We start from the raw sequence: 15735 nt of genomic DNA, 5'->3' as shown, positions 1-15735 counted from the left end.
GGCTGGGTACACCTGTCACTCTGTCACAGGGAAACTTTAAACTTTGCTTTGTGTAAAAGCTGGATGGGTCCTTGGAAGGAACTTCCTTGATTAGCTGCATAGTGACCCCTCTGACAGACACTTAACTACAGGCTATCTGCTGTATTTAGAAACATGCATCAGCATCCAAGGCTTGGTTGTTCAGGTCACTGAATGGAGAGGAGGGTATCTCGTGTTAAATACCTGCATTGCTATGCCCTGTGCATTGCCTGCCCCATTCCAACACTTCCTGTGGCTTGCTCAGTTCATCTCCCTGTTCTCCATCAAAATCTTTATTCCAACTGATAGCTTGATCCTGAAGAGGGAAGAACACAAGTCACATATGGATATATAGGGTGCTCTATAATTTTTTATCTTTCAAAACCAGGTTGGATGAGCCTCTGAGCAACCTAGTCTGGTGAAAGGTATCCCTGGCAGGAGGTTGGAGCGAGGTGATCTTTAAAGTCCTTTCCAACACAAAACAATTTGATGGTTCTGTGATGTCTTCTCATGAAACTGTGAGCTTGAAAGACATTTATGTCATATTTTGTTTTGCAAATCTGTGTAGTTAGATGACTGTAAAATCGCTGCAACAGAGAAGAAGCTCCAACCTTTTATAACATCAGTTTTTTAAGTCAAAGGATAGTTTTTCTTCCTTTAGTAGAAAATGCTCATATAAAAGAAGTAGTGAAAATGTTATGAAAGGGGCGGTGTATTGTGTGTGATATAAGCATTTAGCAGAAACCATTTTCACTCTGCATCTTTAATTGCTTCTACTGAATGCCAGGATTCTTGTTAGACACATAAATTTATTTTAGAATGTTTAAAAGCATACTGTGTTTTTAAAGAGGATGCTGTAATTTTTTTTTACTATGTATTGATTTCCATGAGAATTCTTAGAGCACTATGTTGCTCTATAATTAGATTTGATTGCCTATGAACTTGATAAGTCTCCCATAATGCTGCTGTGATAGCTTTGGTCTTAGATTGTGTAAGACCATTTTATGCATGCGTGCATGTTCACCAAGTCAGAGCATCATACTGAGGTTAGAAAAGAATAGAAAATCTCCCAGGAAGGAGAGCAAAACTCACAATTGCTCTCATCCAGTTGACCTGAATTGTTTGGAGGAAAGAGAACTGTCTACTTTCATAGCAAAACTAGACTAGACTAGATGTATCCTAAGCTGGGTATCTGAAACTGGTGGAAGAGTTCCAGTTGTAGAACAAAAAGTAGCTGCAGTGTGCTGGTTTTGCTTGGCACAATGTGGGTTTTTTCGTCATAGAAGAGTGTGCAAGGCCATATAATGAACATAGGCCACATTCAAAATATTGCCATTGGATTTTCCAGAAGAGTTCAGCTGAAAGTTAGCAAATTTACAAAAAGCAACACACCACTCTTTAATTAGATCGGTGCTGAAGACTTCTAGACAAGTTCACGTGAGCTGGAAAAAAATGCCTGCTACAATTTTTTCCTGAAAGTTTAACTTTTTCAGGAGAAAGTTTTAACTTTTTTTTTCACAGTTAACCAAAATGTAAATGCAAATAAATGATGGCGAATTTAAAAAATCAACTGTTTTAAAGTTTTTTAACAGTTGACTGGCATTGTCAACTATACAGCTTTTGTGGATATGGAATGCTGATTTCCATACGGCAAGATAAAAGAACTTCTCATGTGAATGAAGCAAAAAAAAAATCCAAACCTGAAAACTTTTATTCTATGTCACCCCAGCAAAGATTTTATTTAGAAAACCTCATTCAACCTACCTTAAAAAGGAGGCAGAGAGGAAGCCACCCAGATAATTAAAGGAATGGAGCACCTCTCCTACAAGGAATACAGGTCCCTTCCAACCCAAACCATTCTGTGATTTTCTGTTTCTTCATTAACTGCTTTGGCATGTCATCTTCCAGCATCTTTCATATCTGGATTCTGATCAAATGTGTAAATAAACAGTGCATGTGTCTTGTAAAGATCTACATATACATGTCTAGGATGGTCTATAAAAGGATCCCTTAGTGTCTACTTGCTGAATTCTTCAGAACATTTGTCAATGTTACAGTGAGTTACTCAACAAAATACAAGGAAAAATCAGACCTTGTTGAAAATCAGGCATAATAGGATAGACCACCAGCACGACTTATAGCTCAGTACTAGCTTTGTGAACAAAATCAGAGATGCTGCATGTGCATATTTTGCCAGCACAGGAAAATGAGGGTGGATGACACTGAAGCCTGAAATAAACCAGATTAAAACTGGAACTTACTTTGGCAGGGATGTTTTTTGCTTGTCTAGCAGGTATGCTTTTATTTATTTATATTAATTTATGGACAGGCAAGGTATTCATGAAGTAGGAAGCTAAGGCTGTCATAAGAGGAAGTATGGCTGTTTGCTTCTGAGTAAAAAAAAACTACTGCAAACTGAACTTTATTAAGACCTTCTGAAATTAGTCACCTCGGTAAACTAGCAATCTCTTAACATAAAAATGTTATTGTGGAATGCCATTGGGCATTCTATACTGCAGTATCTGCAGTACTTCCCATTGCCTGGCCACAGACAGTTTAAAAAGTCCTTCCAGGTGGAATGGAGACTTGTCTCTCTCCTTTTCCCATGTTATTGCAGTAGAAGGTGCTTGCTAAATAAGCCTGTTTCATATCCTACTGACCAGAAATTACTCATGGATGCTGTAGGTAATATCTCTGGAGCCTTTCTTAGAAGCTTCCAAAATACAGGGGAGCAAACCAAATTCTCTAATTCTGGCTGCGCCATCCCTGGAAGTGTTCAAGGCCAGGTTGGATGGGGCTTGAAGAAACCTGGTCTAGTGAGAGGTGTTCCTGTCCGTGGCAAAGGGGCCAGAACTAAATGCTCTTGAAGGTCCTTTCCAACCCAAACCACTCATTATATGATCCAATGATATTCTATCTAGTAATTTAAAAACATAATCACATTTATGTTTTAAAGAAAAATATATTAATAATTTAAAATATTTTTGATATAATGCTTGCTTCCATCAGACAAATTTAAAATAATTGAGCAGAAATTAGTAAACTGATAGTATAATTTGTTTTAAGTTTAATTTAAATGTTAAAATATCAGTGTAAGAAGAAATGTCACTGAAGAGGAAACAATAATAGGAAGGGGTTTAAAAGTCAGCAACTGGTTCTAAGTGAGATTTAGATACTAAGTTTCAGCATGACTAGATAATTTTTAGCTCTCTATATATATCTTTTGAGTGGGAAGCTGGAATATAGAAACTGAACACTGTTTTAATTTTTAAACTGGTTTAAACCAGCTAAATTAGCAGAAACTAAATTGGAAGCATATCCAAGGTGTTTTTTGCTTTGTTTTGTTGTGTTTTTCTTTTGAAGTATCACTGTTTGGGGACTTTCCTCTTGGTACTGTTCGAAATTGTTTTATTGTGACGCACTTGTTGGTGGCTGCTATCTGGTAGACAGCAGAGATGCTGCTTTGGCTCATCCATGCATTCTTGGATTAGAGCACTGAGACTTCTATATTCAGTCTTGCCAAATTTATGCTTATTATTTGGGTGGCTATATGAATGGTGCTCTTGCTCATCCACATTGAAATGCAATTAAAAGCCCTTTTCTAGGGATTAGATTAATCAAGCATTGGGCTGCCCTTTCCCTGGGTTCCCAGAATCTCTAAGATCAGGGAGAACAAAACAATGTGCTGTGAAACAATTCTGCTGCAGCAGTGTTACATTTAGAACATGGAATATGAGTGTCTGTGTTAAAATTTCAGTGAGGAATCACATACCAACTACAAGTACTTGCAAGCTCCATACATTACTTATACCTGTGCTTTGGGTTATGTCTGAAGCCAGCTTACCTTGTCTCCTGAACTAAAATGTTTTTAATCTTTGTCTCTGAATGTCTTTAGTAAAATTTAAATTTCCAGTTTAGCTAAAACAAAGGATTACAAAATCATAAATAGGAAAAGTCTGAATAGTTGTGCTTTTCTTTTCCTAATAATATCATTAAGAGAATATTATGCTACGCAGAAGAATCAAGGTAGGACAGCAAGAAAAGCAAAATAATCTACTAATATTGTGAAATGCAATTGGATATTATTTAACTGAGCAGTAAAGGAACTATTTTAAGTGTTTCCTTTTACTTCAAACACGTGGCTCAAGCATGCTATTTGGAGTACATTTACAGTCAATAGATTCATAGCTAATAACTTAAAAATACTTCCTAAAAGTGTTATAACCAAAATGTGACAGTTGAACCTGAAGCCTGCATTGAGATGCATTCTTTTTTAGGGAGCAAAAAGCACCTACATTTAACCAAAATGTATTTTCAAGAATTTTGATGAAATTCACAAAAGGAGTCCTAGAACAACTTGGTTTATTTGCCGTATTTATTACATTCAGTGTGCATTGAGAAAAGGTTGATCTTTCTGCAATGATGTCAGTTCCTATAAAGATGTATGTGATAGGTCTGACCAATGCATCAGCTTTAGCATTTACATATCACTCTAGCTGAAAAAGAGGGAGGTAAGGGAGAAATCCTTCTTTGAAAAATCTTCAGGGATATTTTGCAAAGCTGACAAAGTGTCTTCTGAAAATTCTCACAATGTTTGAAGTTGTACACATATGTTCGAAGTTTTACACATATTCTTATGCAGGGGACTGTTTTGTTTTTTTCCTTCCATGAAAGGCCATCACTAGGAATAGTTGGCCACATAAAAAATTCTTTAGGTATTCTCACAAGTATTTAAATAAATATTGTATCTTTCAAAATATGTCGAGTTTTAACTAATATTTGTTCCTTCTTTTTTTTTTAAAGCCTCTGCCTCCTTGTCATGACTCTAATGAATCTATGCAGGTGTATAAACAGCACTGCAAAATAGCAGAAGAGTACCATGAGGTCAAGAAAGAAATTGCTCTGCTGGAAGAAAGAAAGTGAGTAACCTTCCCAAAGGATTTACTGTTGTATATTCTCTTTATAAAACCCTGTTTGAAACATGAAGGTTTAACATTGTATTTTCTGACCACATATACATATACGTATACGTATACGTATACATATACACTTATATACCTATATACTTATTTATACATATATTACAACTGTGGCCTTCCAGTATCTGGAGGAAGCCTACAAGAAAGATGGAGAGCAACTGTTTATAAGGGCGTGGAGTGACAGGACAAGGGGAATGGCTTCAAACTGACAGAGGGCAGGGATAGATAGGATATTGGGAGGAAATTCTTCCCTGTGAGGGTGGTGAGGTCCTGGTACAGGTTGCCCAGAGAAGCTGTGGCTGTGCCATCCCTGGAAGTGTTCAAGGCCAGGTTGGACAGGGCTTGGAGCAGCCTGGTCTAGTGGAAGGTATCCGCTGCCTGTGGCACAGGTTTGGAATTGGATTATCTTTGGATTCCCTTCTAACCCAAGCCATTCTATGATGCTGTGGTTTCATGCCTCTGCCTGATGGTCACAGTAGAGCACAAGTTGACCATTGCTTTATAGGATCAACTGAGGCCACTAAGGGCTGTCATAGTTCTGGGCCCTCAGCTTTGTGGATGTCCCTTAAAGCCTTCACTGACAGCCTCCACGTCACATAACAATCAGTTCAGCTGGTACAGGTTGCTTTTCAATTTTAGTTTTTTCAATAAACCTTGAAAACTTAAATAAAGAACAAAATGGATCCTCATTTAGGCTTAGAATACTTGTCAATATTAGTAAACATGTTTCTGTGAGGTGGTTTTTTTGTGTACACTGGTTCAATATACATTGGCATTTCAGGTTTTCATACCCAAAGTGAACAAGCTGGAGACTTTTTTTCTTGTCTATGGCCTGTGCTCACAGCCCTGTCATTTTTGCTTGACTTTCAAATGGCAAAGTGGCTGTCAGTCTCTTTCCACAAGAAATCTGAAAAAGAAATTCACAGAGAGGAAGGAAGGTGAGTAGTGAAATCTCTGCGCAGCTGAACTTGCAGTTCAGCCAAGTTTGCATCCATGGGAATTTTCAGCTGCAGAAGCAAGATGATGAGAGGGAAACAGTTTAAATCCTGTAGTCTTACAAGACAGTCGAAGAACTCCCTGAAATCCACACTGTGCAGGGTAAGAAAGTGAGATGTCTTGATCCAGGTTCATGGCTATAGGCACAATATAGTAACTTTTTGACTAGAGTGTCAAAGCTAGTTGAAGTTTCCCACTGCAAATCCCCTTTTACTGAAGAATCTATGTGGCACTCAGATGCTGGCAGATTGGAACAAAAGCTAAAAAAGAAGATGCGCAACGTCATGGGAAAATGCATTTTGCGTTTGATTCATATTTGGAGTGTTTGAGTTTGATTCACCATTAATTGAACTTGGCCGATCAAAGGCAATTAGCATTTTTTTAAAAATGGAAGAAAAGTGATTTTTTTTTTTTTAATTTACAATGATTTTTTCAAATTTGGGTGTCTGATATAAGCTGCTTACATGTGCATTTAGTAATCAATTCAGTGGAAACTACATGTCATTGTCTACTCTGAAAATCCAAGCGCAATATAAAATATTAAATAATTGTTTAAGTGCTTGACTTCACTTATATAAAAACCATAGGTAGCCTCCAATCATTTGGGGTTTAGAGTCTACTAATATCAATCCATTATTATTATTATTTATTGGCACTACCCTGAATCAGTTGTACCTATTTATGGAGAATTCTTGGAGCCCATGAAAATGAGACATTCGTGTATATTTTTGCACTTTCTGGAATTAAAAAAAGTTGCTGTTTGAATGCAATTTTTTAAAATCTATAAGTCTGTGGTACTAGCTAAATTAGAAATTGTTTGCTTCTTGAGACCAGTAGGTACATGCACAAAATTGTTTACCTGAACTCACAACTATCCTAATCAACCTCTGAGTCCAGAGGTCAGCCTCTCAGTGGTGCTTATCCTGGGTGAATTAAAGGGCTTCAGGCAGGCATTTTCCTTCATTCCACCAGTGGATGTCAACAGTGGAACAATGCCAGGAGGCTTCCACCACTGCTATCTTTGCTGAACCTGTTCTGGGAATCCCATGCCCCAGTAAACATATGAGTGGCTTTTTAAGGAATTATATTATTATATTTTTATGGAATTATATTATTGAGATTCATATGTACTTTCTAATTACATATTTGCAATCTTTTGTTCACATGCTATATAGCTGTGAAATGTCTAAACATGACAAATATCAGGGCAGCACCTTTCACACCTCCCATGTGTCTTAATCTGAAAAATTGATCCTACAGCAATGGGATCAAAGATGTTTAATTTCCTACAAACTGATGCACTGTGGTTGCCTGATTTTGAGGTTTAACAAGCTGCAAATGCCAACTGAAAATACTTTTTCGCCAGATGTGCACTGTTTATAACTCTTCTCTCTAGATAGATTATCCATTTTGTAGTCTTTTGGAGCAGGTCTCCTGAGACTGCCTTCCCCCATCGCATATCTTTCCTTTCTGTAGCAGTCTGTTTTTATTAAACCCTCTAGAAACTAATTGGGATCTCTTTACCGCATGAAGTTTGGCTGAAACTGAAAGGTGGATTAGAAAGTTACTAGGACCCATGTAAATTTACACACATGTAAGCAAACAAACCTGAACATGACAGCCTTAATTTTTATCTAAAACTAGATAGGAAGGGAGTATAAGAGTAGAGGCAAAGGAGTAAGCAAGAAGTAAAAGAGACGTGTTCACTGATTTATATCTAAAAACATTCTCAGCACTTACAGTTAAAGAGTTAAAAGTAGTTTAGGGGCTAGCATATCTTGATTAAAGAGTGAATTATAATGGCTGGGGTGGCATGCATGTTTTGCATTGAGTGTGTACATATATATATGTTTATATATACATACATATGCACCTTATAATTGTGGCCTTTCGCTACTTGAAAGAAGCCTGCAAGATGGAGAGAGACTATTTACAGGGGCATGTAGAGATAGGACAAGACAGAATGGTTTTAAGCTTATAGAGAGTAGGTTTGGATTGGATATTATTGAGAAGAAATTCTTTCCTTTGAGGATGTTGAGATGCTGGAAATGGTTGCCCAGACAGCCCTGGCTGCCCCATCACTGGAAGTACTGAGTATTCCATTTTTAAAAGGAAAGAATTCATTGACTTGTCTAAAAATTCTGATGAGATGCACAAGCTTTTAGCCTCAAAACTAATTACAGTTACAAACTAATTACAAACTAATTAATTGAAAACATGGGGTTTGCAGTTTTCTAAAATTTGCCTCTGCTGTGCATGTCTACTTTTGAATTTGCATGTATGGAAACAAAGATTTCCAATTGTCTACTACACCTGCTATCTATTGTCTATTTGTCTTAAATATTATTTTGATAAAATGGATAATGATCAAGTTACATCCCTTGTAATGGGAACAAACAGCTTTTATAGTGGTTTTCAGTGTACATTTTTACCAAGGCAATCACAAGTGCTGTTGGACAGTACTCTTGCCAGTGCTCCCAACTTATTTCCACCTGTGTCATTCCAATGACAAGTACCTGTGATGCCTGCTGATAGTACACACAGAATGCTGAAGGCTATGACTGACAGGAGAAAAGCAGAAAATGGATTGAGCAAATTTTTTTTTATTTGTTGACTAGGAGGAAGAAATAGTGTTAACCTGACATAAATATCTATATAGGTGTTAGAACTTTTTAGCAAAAAAAAAAAAAAAAAAAGAGGAATAGCGTTACTTCTACTTTAAACAATTTTTGTTCCAACCTCCAAAGTAAGTACAGTGTAACCTTTCATACATAAAATAATATATGCAGGTATATTTTAATATTATTTTATAATAAATAGAAAGTTGTAAAACATTGTTTTAACAATAGTGAAAAACATTGAATCTTTTACAACTTTTCAAAGGCTCTTACTTCTGCTTACCTTGACATGTAATGTGAGCATTGAGTATGGCCAAAGTAAAAAGTCAGTGAACCGAAATGACAGGAATTGCTTTCCATCAAGGCGAGAACAAAGTTTACTTGCTTTTTCTCTTTTGTGCAATATAGATGGCAAGAGAATATACTAGGCTGGCAGTGGGAGAGAAGATGACAAGTATTTCACAGGAAAATGGGAAATGTGTGAGAGAAAAAGAGGTTGCAATTTCATAAAAGGGAAAATCAAAGGACAAAGCAAATAAGGATGGGAAAGGAAGTTACTCAAGAACAAAAAAGGAAGCAAGAATTTGAAAGAATATTGAGTAGCTTTTTTTGCTAATTTAATCACAGCTTTGTTTGCTGTCTTCACTCAAACTCTTCACATTTATGCCAGCAATATGTAGTACAAGAGAAAAAAAACACTCTGGAATGGGAGACATGATTGAAAATAAAGAAAAGGGTGTGGAAGCGAGAGCACACCACATTTAGGGCACAGAATGTAATTTAATTTATGTTCCAGAAACACACACGTATTTCCATAGCAGATGGTTTTGGGTATCTAACTTTGGGTGAAAGGGATGAGATGGCTGGTTATTTTGAGCACTTGTTATATTGCTATTACTAGATAATGACCCTGGATTATGTAGTTAAATATTAGAGTTGCCATGGCTGCTAGCTGTATCTTATATTCTTAGCCCTGGATGGTTATCTCTTTTTCCTCCCCCAGACAATTCTAATATAACTCTACAGAAAATATAATTTGATCAGCACCTTGTTTGGGATCACTCATTTGCTTTGCCATGGGTATGATTTCTTTTCCTTCTTCTACACATTAGAGTGGACATAGAATCATAGAATTGTTAAGATTGGGAAAGACCTTTAGGATTATCATGTCCAGCCACCAACCCAACACCACCTCCCTGTTCACCATTAAACAGTGTCCTCAAGTGCCACCTCCACAGTTTTTTAACACCTCCAGGGATGGTGACTCAACCATTTCCCTGGGCAGCCCATTCCATGCTTGACAAACCTTTCAATTAGAAAGTTTTTCCTGATATCTAATCTGAACCTCCCCTGGCACAACTGTAGTCCATTTCCTCTCACCCTGTCCTTGTTCCCTGGGAGCAGAGCCCAATCCCCACTTGGCTTTACCCACCTGTCAGGGAGTTCTGGAGAGTGAAAAGCTCCCCCTGAGCCTCCTTTTCTCCAGGCTGAGCCAGCTCAGCTCCTCCAGCTGCTGTGGTGCTTCCCCAGCTCCATTCCCTTCTCTGGACCCACTCTAGCCCTTTAATGTCTCTCTGGTAGTGGGAGGTCCAGAACTGGACTCAGGACTCATGTGGCCTCAGCAGTGCTCAACAGGGGAACAGTCACTACCCTGGTCCTGCTGGATACACTAGTGATGATAAAATCCAGAATTTCAGTGACCCTCTTGGTAAATGGTATGCAGTGGAGATGTCTTAATTTTGTGGGAGCCTTTCATAGGTTTTAGCTTGCTCTCATGACTACAGGACTCTTTCTATGCTTTTTAGTCCAGAGGATTTCTCCAGGTATGCTGTTTCCTGAGTGTCTTTCCCAAACCATGAAGACAAGTAGTTTTCAGAGTTCAAGGTGCTTCAGAAAAAGGATTGGTGCAAACCTTAAAGGCGATATTTTGGCTCAATCATTTTCCCATTCTATACCTGTTTATTCATCATCTCATATGTATAGAAAATGTATGTTACTTGCCAAATACTAGAAATTAAATTACAGCTCTTCTAATACAAAGAGAGATCTCTTCTAGAGGAAGTGTCCTTGCCTTTGGAAGGTCCTTTCCAACTTGAATTATTCTGTCATTCTATGACCTTTTATGTGTTGGCATCTGAGACACATTTTTATTTATGTTAAAGCAGACTTTAATGTCTCTAATGGTGTTGTTTTTAAATTAACTAGTAGACTTTGAACATGCAAGGGCAGTTTTCTCAGACAGCAATTACCTTATAGGGTCTCATAATTCCCCCTGATGGGAAAGCCATGCCAAATGTGGGAAGAGAAAATGACCTTATGGCCACCAGTACGCACCAGTTGTTGAAGAAGATACTGAACTACCACAGATGCATGATCCTGAATACCTTGTTCACAATTGAAGAAAGGCAGATCTGATTCTTTGTATTCTGGAAACTGTTTTCCTTGTGTCTAGTCCATCTCTATCTCCAGACAGATTTATCTGTTTAGTGTGTCACTTTTCTTTGTATTTATTCCTTGTGAATATGAGTGTTGAGGAGCTCTGTTCTCTGCATGTTTAGTCATTAAGGCCAGAACAAGAGAAATAATTTCCCAAAGACCATGCTGTGTTTTTCTCCTGCTCATGGTTTATTGGTTCATGATGCGAATCACTAATGTTGCCTCCCAAACCCCTCCCCAAAAAAGAACCCTTCAAGTGCATGTTACAGATTGTCCCAAAGCTTTGAGTACCTCAGCACTAGTTTAGAAAATACCTTATCAATACTGTTAATATTTAAACTTGGGGTAACCATTAACAGAAAACACAGATTACACAGTGATACATCTATTTATTAAGCATCCACAACAAAGTCTAGATGGTGCAAGAGCTTAGTATGGTATTCTTTAACCTCTGAAAGATAAGTTCAAATCTTGGATTAGATCAGATGTAAATGTTAGTTACTGTCCTCATCCTTTTGTGAGCTCCGTAAACTACACCATTCATAACATTTAGCAATTCCCTGGTTCTCTAATTTTAGATCTGTGCAGGCTGACAGTATTAGCCTGAAACGTCACCCTATCCCGTAAACAGGTGTTGATCCTGATGGGAAGGAACTAAGTAGGTTCTGCTGACTCAGAAGTGGGCAATTTTACTACCTCAGTGCAAGGAAATTGCTTTCTGTGAGGGAGGCCCAAGAGTGTAGACTACAACAATGAATATATTGTGATTTTAATGCGTTTATAGTTTGATAGCAAAGCTAAATCCTGGGGAGGGGAGAGGGAAGTTATCTGTGCTGCTTGAACATTACTGGAGAGTGGCATGAAAGCCATGCCTGCACAGGATGTCATCAAATCAGGACTGACCTTCACTACTAGAGCTGTCTGAGTTTGCATGTTGTCTGTCTGTGCCTCTCCTGGATCAAGTCCAGGATAGTCAGTACCATTCCTTTTCAAGTACTGAAAGTTCCCACAGAAAAGGTTTACCTGCTTGTAGGATGCTGATTACTTAGAGTAATCCTCTCCCTTTTGAGAAGCTCATGAGTGTAAGAAAAGTGAGGAAGAATTCATTTGTTTGGACACTTCTAATTTAACAGTCTGTAATTTGAAAGAACTTAATTTAGCTCTTCGGTCCAATACTGCACCAGAGAATAATTGCAAAGAAATATTGCAGAAGTTCTCATTTAGTCTCCAAAGATAAAAGTCTTCCAGAGGAGGTCCAGGGAGACTGAAAAAAAAAACCAACAAAAAACAACTGTCTGGAGTTGTAAAACCTCATTGTGCCTCAATGTATTTCTCACGTGAAATCCATGGCCTCTGGCCCATGAGGGAACTGTCTAGCAAGATTGTCTTGACTTCGTTGCAAACTGGTTGATCCAGAATGGCCCAATCACAGAGAAATGAACCTGTTAGTGGCTTGCTATGTTTCAAATTTGTACAGCTATATTGTGTTAAACGCAAACAGAATTCCTCTGAGCAAAAATACCCTCTTGATGTTTCCCCTCAAAGACCTATTGAATGCATCCGTCACCTAGTGAAAGGAAAAAGAAGAGGCTTTGCTGCAGCATAGCTGCTCTGCATTACCTCAGTAGTATAAAACAAAGATATCATATAGGAGGATGCCTATATGCTGCCACTTTGGCTGATTTTAAAATTCTATAACACCTGCTAATTCTTCTCTCTTTTTTTTATTTTTCCTTTTAGTTTTTTGCCTATGGGAAAAATGGTAGAAATGGCTGTACAAGGAGTCTCTTCTAACTTGTGGCTCCTTGAACTGCAGTAACTGTGACTGTAAACAGTCAAGTAAACCATGGGCAAACGCTGCTATCACTGAAGGATGAAGTAAAGGCAGAGGAAGGTTAAATTGATCCTAAAAGAAGAATACACAGAAATGATTTTCAAAAGACAGATTTACAGTTTTGCTGCTCTAAGTGGTAGCTTTTCAGCTACAAGTCACATAAGTGATCTGCAAACACAGTAATGTTGTTATCTTTAAATGAATACTCTAACCTGTGGGAATAGAATTCCCAATCTGTAGGAATTTCCCGTCAGAAAGCAGTGGTCTAGCCTGACAAGCGGCTCCTTTAAGGACTGCAGTGAAATCTATCCACTATGAAAGCATTAACAACTTCCCTCTGATGATCTACAAGCATTGTTTTGACATGACTGAGAAATAAAGTCACAGGGTTATGAATAGTTAAAAGATTAATTAATCTCTGCGATAGAATGATCAAAAGAGTCCTTTAGCAGAGACTTCCTGTAAGTCGGTGAATTTTTGACTCAAAGGGAAAAAGAAAGCCAGAGGCCAGGCTAGCCTGGTGGGTGACTAAGGGGAGAGCAATTAGATACTCTGTGAGTTACTCATGCCTTCAGCGTGTTTCAAGACCTCTTTTATCTTAACTTGTGCTGAGGTAATTTCAGTTGATACTATATAGGAAACTCCTGCTCCTGGCCAGCTCTGGGAATACAGGGCACTGTGTGACTCCATCCAGAAGAACTCACAGCTTAAATCCTCTTATGTCTGTACTTAAGAGGACCAGGAGGGGTCAGGTTTGCAGCTGTATTGCTCTTCCTCAGCAATAGGGCTAAGGTCTGAGCCTAAGCACATTATAAAAACAATATACGTAGTTCAGATTCAGTGACTATTACTTACTGGATTTGTTTGTAGTAGAGAAAAGGAAACCAGGCACACTTGACAGAACTTACTGATAAATCTAAACAACCAAACAAAAACACCTCTCTCTCTTTCAGTGATATCTGGTAGTAAGATAAAAGTAAATTGTTATTCTTCTGGCAAATTATTAGCAAGTCATCTCCAGGAGCTTGATTCTCCATCGTGAACTTGTGCTCAACTCTTACTGAAGTTAGAGATCACAGAATCATACAATCAGTAGAATAGTTTGGATTGGGAGGAACCTTAAAGCTCATCCAGTTCTACCTCTTGCTGTGAGCAGAGACGCCTTCCACTATCCCAGGTTGCTCCAAGCCCCATCTAGCCTGTCCTTGAACACTTCCAGGGATGCGGCAGCCACAGCTTCTGTGCCAGGGCCTCACCACCTTCACAGGGAAAAATTTCTTGCCAATATCCCATTTCCTGCTCTCTCTCAGTTTAAAGCCATTCCTTTGTCTTGTCACCTGTGTAGAGTCCCTCTCCAGCTCATTTGGAGCCCCTTTTGTTACTGGAAGGGGCTTTAAGGTCTCCCCAAAGACTTCTCTTCTGCTGAACAGTCCCAAATACAGACACATAAACACAGCATTTTTCAGGCTTGGTCTATCCAAGATTTTGGAAGTTTAGTCTTTTAAAGGGGAAAAAGAGGACTCTAAAAAATTAATTTTCTAGGTCCCTGTATCACACAAGTTCAAGTAATAACAAGTAAGTTAACAACCCACAGCCCATCTATGATCTAATACATGACAACAAATTTTGCCTACTGCCATTTTTAATATTTGGGGTTTTTTTTCATAAACATCAGAAAGGAGCTGATTGCCAGACTGGAACAAGTGGAAAAAGAAAGCATGGATGCTGCTCAGCTGGCTAAGGAGTATGCAGAACTGACAGAGGAGAACCGAACACTGAAGCTGGCCCAGACGCAGTGCGTGGAACAACTGGAAAAGCTCAGGATACAGTACCAAAAAAGACAGGGTTCCTCATAACTCCCAACTAGCTCACTTCATACAGGATTGGTCCTGTGCTGGAAAGATATTTTAAAATAAAAATCTGTTTAATATGTTGCAACACTTTACTACAGATACAGAGTATGTAGAAGTCTATATTTGATTTAATGCTTGCCTCCCAGTAGCTTAATATAATGGATATTTCATCTGTTATATAATGGATGTTTTATTTCAAGTAACATAATTGAAGTTTATCTATACCCATTATATGTTCTAGTGCATCAGGTTTCTTTTCTAAACTTATTTCTTCCAATTTAAGAAGATATGGACACACTAGAAAATTATATAAATAGTCTCTGTGTTGGAAATTTGGATCATACTGAGGCATACGGCAGGGACAATGTTAATATATCAAATAAATGTATGTTAATTTTAGTTTGGTGAATTCTTTTTAAATTATTTTCCTCCTGCCTAAAGTGTTTGGAAGTTACCTTGACGCAGATCTCCTCACTAGTAAAAACTATACTTCATGTCATCTTCACACTGTTGTACAAAATTTGAAAAACTGCACATTAAAAATTGAAGTAACAAAATCTTTTTTTACCAAAAAGTGCTCTGCCAATGATAATTTGCAAGTTACAAAATTAAAAGGAAACCAATGAAATCAAACTTTCCTTCCTCAAGTGTAAAGATTACTTGAGTGTCTTTTTATTGTACATTTTGGCATGCAAGAAATGAAAAATTAATGTAAGAATCATAGTTTCATCATAGTTTCAACCAAGACTATGTCAGTAAAATTATTGTGAGGATCTTTTGTTCTTATTTTCTGGTCTACTTTGAAACATAAATGGCTGTAAGTAGGAACAGGAGTTTGTGATACACAAATAACTGAGAAGTAAAATGCCAGTTTTACTTGCTCTATTTATCCCTACATTTTCTTAGGTCAACTTAAAAATCTTCATTATACTTCCATTTCTATTCATACAGCAGTTTTTTCATTAAAAGTGCATGTAGAAAAGTCGGTTTATGTTCTGAAT

General features: G+C 37.8%; 1 protein-coding gene across 2 annotated transcripts in view; it reads left to right on the top strand.

Annotated features, from left to right (window-relative positions):
• MAP3K7CL (MAP3K7 C-terminal like) overlaps positions 1 to 15498 on the top strand; it is a 30226-nt gene extending 14728 nt beyond the window's left edge. For both annotated transcript variants that reach the window (XM_033084264.2, XM_033084257.1), the window contains 2 exons: positions 4822 to 4937; positions 14557 to 15498. In XM_033084264.2, coding sequence (XP_032940155.1) covers positions 4822 to 4937; positions 14557 to 14737 — 297 coding nt within the window. In that variant the 3' untranslated portion in view covers positions 14738 to 15498. The remainder of the gene's footprint in view (positions 1 to 4821; positions 4938 to 14556) is intronic.
• The last annotated feature ends 237 nt before the right edge of the window (positions 15499 to 15735 follow it).

Source organism: Catharus ustulatus, chromosome 2, assembly GCF_009819885.2.
Source record: "Catharus ustulatus isolate bCatUst1 chromosome 2, bCatUst1.pri.v2, whole genome shotgun sequence".
Taxonomy (NCBI): Eukaryota; Metazoa; Chordata; class Aves; order Passeriformes; family Turdidae; genus Catharus; species Catharus ustulatus.
This window is presented reverse-complemented; position numbering and strand designations above follow the sequence as displayed.